The following is an 8,149-nucleotide window of genomic DNA, read 5'->3' on the forward strand; positions in this document are numbered from 1 at the left end:
TTTTTTGATGTGAATACACGAGACCCGTATTTTCGCTTATCACGACCATTAAAGAAATTGTTTTTACCGGACGATCCGCCATTTTTATTATGCCTATGTTCTGCTTAATGCTAATGTAATGATCAGACAAGAGAATTAAGCTAGTCATAAAATAATAGTCCAACTAAAGAAGCAAGTTACTTAATGCAAAGACTTATGTTTCAACAAACAAATCAAGCCCCATTGATTATTGTTGAAGAATATTTCCTTTATTCTCTCTCCCTACCAAACCACTTTCCAAAGTGATTACTGATACTTAGCTTTCTGTTACTAGTCATTTAAATGATGCTTGATTTGGATCACTTACACTGATCTTTAAATCACCCATTTGAACAAACAGTGTTTTCTCAGTACATTTTGGAGCTTTTCTTTAAGTAGAACTACAATGATTAGGCTTAGAAAGTTAGAGTACCTAATCAGTTTTTATGTTTGTCACCTCTATAATTTCTCTACATGACTTCAAGGACACTGTTTCTTGGATTTATATGTAAATTATTTATGTTTTTGTGTTTTCTTTCCCATGCTTGTACTTAAATGAGCTGGCTGAGTGATTGAGATCAGAGATCTTGAGGTTCATTTTCTTGGTTTTTTGGTAAGGAGATGAAAATGCAGCAGCTCATTGTGAATTTGATCCCGGTTTTCGCAATTCTCTTTGGCTTGCCAGTTCTTGGATTTGCAGGTAATGGGCTTAAGTTCTTTCATAATTTAGTTTGTTTTGATCAATGTGATTGATTGTTTTGTTCAATGTGGGTTTTTTCTGAACTTAGATTTAAGGATCAGTTGAATGGGATCTGGGTTCTTAGTAGTTCTTGTTATGAATTATGATCAATACATAAATCATTGCATTCTTCTGGAATTACAGTTGCAATGTACTTTACTCAACAGTTTTGATCTCACTAGTTGCAGAAGATATATAAATTTTAAATCTTTTAAGTTGAGCTCAGTTTAGGTATACTTCTCCATTGTCAAATTAAGATTACAATAATACATTGTGCAAAGTTGTAACAGGTAATGATTCATGTTTGAAGTTTTTATCTTTCCTGAAAGTGGACAACATGGTGCTTTCAGGCTTTATAATTAGAATTATGAACTGACAATCTGACATTTAACTTGCACTCTGTTTCAGGCTTTAACATACCTTCATTGACAGCAGTTTCTGTGCTGAATCACTTGAGTATACCAACACCTCACAAATCCTCAGATGGAACTAGTGGATCAAGTCAATTTTCTCCGCGTAATGGTATAACTTCTTTCAAATACAAGCTGTTTTCTTTAAGCACAACTTCGTATCATTTTTAGTAACCAGACTGTGCCTGTTAGATACGTTTAAAAAGTTAATGACTTCGCGACAATGGTGTCTCTATGAAAGGGCTCCAAGGATTTAGGCCAGAAATAATGTAGATGCTAATTTCAGTAGCCTAAATTAAAGCACTCATTGCCGTCGATCTGGAGCTATATGTATTGATTGGTTACATTAGAGGCATTTAAATAAATTTATGTGCTAATTATACATCGGGTTTGGTTTTGTAGCCCCCACCCGACACAACTTCAGGCCTTCCAAGAGTCCATCAGTTGCATCAGTTGCACCTGCTATACCACCTTTCCTTAAACACGCTGGGAAAATGGCACACTATTCTTCGCCTCCACCATTATTCTCATATTTTAGGCATCATCATGCAAGAAAGAAATTTAAAGATCTTATTACTAGACCATCTAATAGAGTTCATCCTCCTACAAGCAGCCAACAAGGTCAGTACTCAATCGAAGATCTATCTAATTTCATAGTAGTCATTGGCTAATTTTGTAGAATACAATAAAGAATAACAACTGCTTCTGTCTGAATACTTGACGAAGGTTTAGGCCCTTCAGTATCCCCACTTAGTTCTGCTTCCACTCCAATAAGCTGGGATGGGTTTAGTCCTGCACCAGTTCCAGTTCCATTGATTCAACCAGGTAATTTTTTCCCTACAAACACTTTGAATAATTTTTAGTATACAATGCTGATATTCATGCATCTTCTAGTGCCTATGCTCTCACCTACAATATCTCCATCAAGCTCATCCGTTGAGAAAAAGAAGACTTTACCTCCCTTGTCAGTAATGACACTACCACCTCCACCTCCTAATGAAGGTGCATATACTATACCTTACTGTTACATTCTCTTGGCATTTGGAGCTCATTTTTATTTAATTGTATTTACGTCACAGCCTATTACAATTGAAGATTCTAACAATCATATACCATTATTCTACTCGTAGAATGTACATCCGTAACATGCACAAAGCCATTCACTTATACTCCTGGTGGATCTCCATGTGGCTGTGTGTTGCCTATTGAAGTAAGACTGGACCTTAGTGTTGAGCTATATACATTTATTCCTTTGGTGTCAGAACTGGCCAAGGAGATTGCCGTTGGGCTTTCGCTGAATCAAAGTCAGGTTAGGATTATAGGTGCTAATGAAGCTATTCAGCAACTAGAGAAAACCATGGTCCTTATCAACCTGGTACCAGTAAAAGAGAACTTTGCTCCCGCCACTGCATTAGTTATCTATAAAAGGTTCTGGACGAGACAGGTGGCCATAAGTGCTTCCCACTTTGGAACCTACAAAGTAGTCAATGTTCGTTATCCAGGTTATGCAACTTCCCTTGATTCTTTAAGGATCTGCTTTTCAGTCTCTGTAGTTATGTTATGTACTGTTTAAACTTCTTGTTCATTCAACTTAAGAATTTCCATCATAAACACTTCTTACAATAGGTACATGGTTATATTATTTCTATACTTCTATTTGTCTTTTCAATTATGTTCCACAACTTGCAGGTCTTCCATCCTCTCCACCATCGGCACATTCAGCAGCTGCTAACATATATGGTGATTTATATCCTAGAGATGGGAATGGTAGAATGCCGATAAAACCTTTAGGGATTGATGTTCCGAGGAGAAAGAAGGCTGGGACTGGTGGAAGCAAGATTGCTGTTATTGTTATATCATCAGTCACAGCTTTTGCTGTTTGTACAGGAATTCTTCTAATATTGTTGTTGAAATGTGGATGGTGCACTTGTAAACCCCAAGCAAATCCTCATGTTCCTATACCCTCGCAAAGAAAATTATCAGGTGTCTCCCATCTTATATAAAATCCAAGCTTTTCATTCCTCTTTTTTCAGCCAATTTTTTTTTGATAAATATTTTTTTAGCCAGTTTTTATATGTATCTTCCACCACTCGGATTTTTCCAGACTATGTTCCCTTATTGCAGAGTTTTAAAAGCAAAACTCTTAATCTCTCTAGCTTCTAGTATTTTCCTTAAAATACAATGAGTTCTTCATAATACACTTCATGAATATAATTTTGCAGGGGCTGGCAGGTCTTTCATGTTTGGAAGCAGACCCGGGTCAGCATCAATTTCACGTAGTTCTAATGCATTAGGATATAAGGGAATTGCTAAGATTTTCAGTTCGAGTGACCTGATGAGAGCCACTGGTAACTTTGATGCTTCAAGGATTCTTGGAGAAGGTGGTTTTGGACTTGTCTATAGTGGCATTCTTGATGATCGAAGGAAGGTGGCTGTGAAAGTTCTGAAAAGAGATGATCAGCAAGGAAGCCGTGAATTTTTGGCTGAAGTTGATATGCTTAGTCGGCTACACCACAAGAACTTAGTCAAACTGATTGGTATCTGCACAGAGGATCGTTGTCGCTGCCTGGTCTACGAACTTGTTCCTAATGGTAGCGTGGAATCACACTTACATGGTACATACAAGTCTTGATGCATTCCTTATCCTACTTCATAACATTTCCTAAGTTTAAAATACCTACTTGAAAGATAAAATCTTAATGATCTGTTTTTCTTGTTCAGGAATTGACAAGGAAATTGCTCCTCTTGATTGGTGTGCCAGAGTAAAGATTGCTCTGGGATCAGCTCGAGGTTTAGCTTATCTGCATGAAGACTCAAGCCCTCGTGTAATACACAGAGACTTCAAGTCAAGCAACATCTTACTAGAACATGATTTCACACCTAAAGTTTCAGACTTTGGGCTTGCTAAATCAACATTAGATGAGGGAAACAAGCACATTTCTACACACGTTATGGGAACTTTCGGGTATGTACTTTTTCACATAATTCGTATATAGATTAGCCTCTATTTAGTAATATGATATACTATGACCAAGATTTGTAATGTTACAATAGTAATAGCTACACTCTCGTTGATGGCATAATTCTTTACCCACTTATGCGCTATCTTTGTGAACCACATGTATTCCAGTTACTTGGCTCCAGAGTATGCAATGACTGGCCATCTGTTGGTAAAAAGTGATGTTTACAGCTATGGTGTAGTCCTCCTTGAGCTCTTAACAGGAAGAAAGCCCGTGGATTTGTCACAACCACCAGGTCAAGAAAATCTTGTTACTTGGGTACGTCCGCTGCTCACAGACAAAGAGGCTTTGGAAACCATCATTGACCCGTATTTAAAGCCAAATATGCAATCTGACAGTGTATCCAAAGTGGCAGCCATCGCGTCCATGTGCGTGCAACCAGAAGTATCTCATCGCCCTTTTATGGGTGAAGTTGTTCAAGCCTTAAAGCTGGTATGCAATGAGTGTGATGAAATAAACGAGGATCCCATATTAGGAACTTGCAGTTACGAGGACTTCTCTGCTGGCAAGTATAGTAGAGCTTCAAGTGATCTTCTGGAATCCCCCGGGATTCACTACCCTGGGCACAATTCCATTTTAGACAGTCATAAGATCCCATTGTCAAAATCCAATTCAAAGTATCCATCAGCTGAACTTAAGGACCAGGATTCAGGCTCTATCAGGAGGATTTCTAACTCGGCTCCATTAAAAATGTTAATGAGAGGATTGCCAAAAGGCTGCTCGAGTGAGCATGAATCTTCGGTTAAATAACTCCTAAGTTCCACTCTACTACATCAGTACACACCCGAAAATATATCTCTGATTACGTATTCAGAGTTAAACTTGCATAAACAAGAGAATTCTTTTTACACATGCACTATTTTCATTGAAAAGCTCGCAAGATATCAGTTTTTGAAGGTGTTCAACCGATGGTGTTGTTACAGAAGGCTCGTAAAATAACGAAAGGAGAGCTATGGTACGTAGTAAGGTAGATTTGATAGTAGCAGGATTGTACATGATGTTTTTCTTATATATAAATTTATAAGTTTTTAGGTTTCTGTAACATATGTTAGACATGCTCAGCCATTTGATCATTAATGTTCAAGTTCCTGGGCTAATTATAATGTTTGCATGAAGGTATTCAGTTGAAAAAAATGTGAACCTTTTTATTCTACAGTATGCATTTTAATACAGCGGCCAGGAATTTGCTAAAATTTACTTATTCAGTACATGATTAATTGCAAAAAAAATCGAAAAAATTCATCATCAGAACATCCAGGTCACTGCTATACACCAGCTGCTTTGCCTAATCTGCTTCTCAGTATCTTCACTCCCATGTACCTATATTTGTGCAGGCAAGAAGAAGATTAGAACAAAATAATGCGAAATGGTACTCTTCTTACAGGAGCCTAATTGTTGAAATTTTATGAAGCTAGTATATGTACTACTTGATTACCTTCCCATCATCATTACAGTGGCCTGAGGATTAGTGCCTGGGGACTGGACAAATGTTGAACCATCGATGACACGAAGGCCATTGACTCCAAGTACCTGGTAATCGGAACTTATCACCTTGCCCTTGTGACATCCACCATGGTAGTGCCAGATTGTGATCTTAGTCTGTCTGCAGTATTGCTCATAGGACTTTGTAACTTCAGCAGTTTTTGGGATCAGGTTAAAATTAGCACCGACGCTCAAGTTGAGCAGCTTCTCAAAGGTATCACCTTCAGGCTTTAAAAAGTCTTTTATGCCTTTTGTTTTGACAAGCTTCTCTAGAATTCGAATACCATTGACACATTGCTGCAAATCTTGAGGATTGCTGAAGTAATTGAAGGAGATGTTCGGATTATCATCAACATTAGTGTTGTTCAAAGTTAGCTCCCCTGTTGACAGAGGATTTGCAACCTTTGATAGTATAAAAGCATCGTTAAAATTTTCCCGTGGAAGCTCTTCCTCAGGCGATGATGAATTATCACGAGTATAGATAATCGTATTAGGATTCTGGCCAAATCCGGTGCTGGTCTCAATGTAAACACCCTGTCTTGTGATCCCAACAACCTGAATCAACGATTGAGACATCCGTCTATTTAATGGAACCACGATAGTGTTCAAAGGATTGTCTGCCATCTGTTTGCCTACAAACTGATTATCAAGCACCACATTTATGTTCATGTTTTTGAGCTCTGCCTTTGGTCCAATACCGCTGAGTAACAGCAGCTGAGGGCTCCCAATTGCACCAGATGACAATATAACTTCACTCTTATCATTCTTTGATAAATTCACTTCATGTTGCTTCCCATTTTCATCCTTAAATATCACTCCAACAGCCCTTGGCTTGCCTGTTTTCGTTTACCAAAATATTAAAGAACCAATATTAAATGTTGCTGTTAGAATATAGATCCGGTTGGGCCTTTCTCTAACGCCTTAAGGTTTTAGATGAGCTGATTACTCAACATGGTATCAGAGCTTAGGCTGACGGGAGGAAGTTTTAGAGGAAGGCCCAACCGGATCTATATTCTAACAGTTGCTGCTAACTTAACAAGGTAGATTGATTACCTGAAGTTTGATCAAACACAATCTTCTGAACAGTTGCATGGACGAGAACATCAAGATTCTTCGGGTTAGCGGATCGAAGCAATTCAGCAGCAGTGTGACGATTGCCATCTTTGTCAAAAATGATACCACTAACTTTGGTTCCATACAAGTGTTCATAAGTGTAGCCATTGTTTGGAGTAACTCCAACTTGTAACAGAGCATTCTTTACAGCAGTTTGCCAAGAATTCAAAAATGGCTTATAAACAATCTGTTTCTCGACCCATGGGTATGATTCATAGGCCAGTTTCCGGTCTAATCCAAGTTCAGCTAGACTCCTGCAAAACATGCCAACTCATTTAAAACTTCAACGTGTCAGATCTTATGCTATTCAACATGTAATCACAATATACTGGTTGACTTTGACTAGCTGATAAAAGGCAGACTAGAAAAAACATGCACCGTGTTAAATAACCAACTCATCTAAAACTTTAACGTGTCAGATCTTATGTTATTCAACACGTAACCACAATATACCGGTTGACTTTGACTAGCTGATAAAATAACTAACTATAGTTTCAGCATTAAATACAATTTGACCTTTCTTATTACAGTTTACATATGACAGATACACTGATAGCTTCTCAACTACTACAATCTTCAAACTGATTGATTAATTACGAGCGGTATAAGATGTCGTAACATACGTATGTCGTGGACCTGACCCTAACGTGTAGAGAAAAAACATCAGAAAAGATAGCGGAAGTCGATAACATACCTTAAACTGGGCCTGGTGTAGAATCCAGCATTGATACTAGTACCACCACCTAAAATCCTAGGCCTAATATTAAACACACCTTCTGTTATAAAGTACTGTGAAGGTGAATTAGCTGAAGAATCTGCAGTATTGATGTGATAATTTCTGAGAAGAGAAGTGTTCTTATTATCAAAAGGAACACCACCTCTTTCTAACAGCAAAACATTATATTTCTGCGACAGAGTTGCAGCCAATGGACAACCAGCAGTTCCGCCGCCAATTATAATATAATCATATCCTCTGTTTCTTACAGCTGATGAAGATGAAACAGAGCTTGCATTCTTTATGAATGGATAGTCTTCTTCCCATGTCTTCTCACCTGCACCATACATACCCAATAAGTTAAGTCCGTCCGAAAGTTATTCGTTTATCGAATATTCATTTACGAGTTCGTAAAATGTGCACCATATATGCACAAGAGTTAATGTAAGTCTAAACTGTGCGTTTAGCTGATTGTTATTATTGGTTTATCGAATATTCATTTACGAAATTGTGGGGTACCTTGACAGAAGGTGAAGAGGGAAAGAAGGAAAAAGAGCTTAATGAACTTCATTGTAAACATGCAATTTATATATAAATTTGTATATAAAAATGGTATTTGGTCTGTGTAGACAAATTATTGAACAGATATATA

At 37.7% G+C, this 8,149-nt stretch overlaps 2 protein-coding genes across 3 annotated transcripts; one reads left to right on the forward strand and one right to left on the reverse strand.

The window, feature by feature from the left end:
* Window positions 1-220: 220 nt before the first annotated feature.
* On the forward strand, window positions 221-5,340 carry LOC141701948 (receptor-like serine/threonine-protein kinase ALE2). 2 transcript variants are annotated; one of them, XM_074505587.1, is made up of 10 exons: window positions 221-718; window positions 1,166-1,279; window positions 1,570-1,788; window positions 1,900-1,992; window positions 2,062-2,169; window positions 2,298-2,669; window positions 2,857-3,150; window positions 3,390-3,782; window positions 3,889-4,132; window positions 4,298-5,340. In XM_074505587.1, exons 1-10 carry the CDS (start codon window positions 640-642, stop codon window positions 4,935-4,937), a joined length of 2,556 nt encoding a protein of 851 aa, XP_074361688.1. In that variant the 5' UTR covers window positions 221-639; the 3' UTR covers window positions 4,938-5,340. The 2 variants fall into 2 exon arrangements, with proteins under 2 accessions (XP_074361688.1, XP_074361687.1); XM_074505586.1 differs by having other exon boundaries at window positions 222-718; window positions 1,894-1,992.
* Window positions 5,305-8,149, reverse strand: LOC141701949 (protein HOTHEAD-like). The gene is made up of 5 exons (XM_074505588.1): window positions 8,017-8,149; window positions 7,477-7,834; window positions 6,723-7,036; window positions 5,623-6,505; window positions 5,305-5,507 (listed from the first exon to the last, which is right to left on the reverse strand). The coding sequence occupies exons 1-5, from the start codon at window positions 8,075-8,077 to the stop codon at window positions 5,453-5,455; spliced, it is 1,671 nt and encodes a 556-aa protein (XP_074361689.1). The 5' UTR covers window positions 8,078-8,149; the 3' UTR covers window positions 5,305-5,452.

Source organism: Apium graveolens, unplaced genomic scaffold (assembly GCF_009905375.1).
Source record: "Apium graveolens cultivar Ventura unplaced genomic scaffold, ASM990537v1 ctg4472, whole genome shotgun sequence".
NCBI lineage: Eukaryota > Viridiplantae > Streptophyta > Magnoliopsida > Apiales > Apiaceae > Apium > Apium graveolens.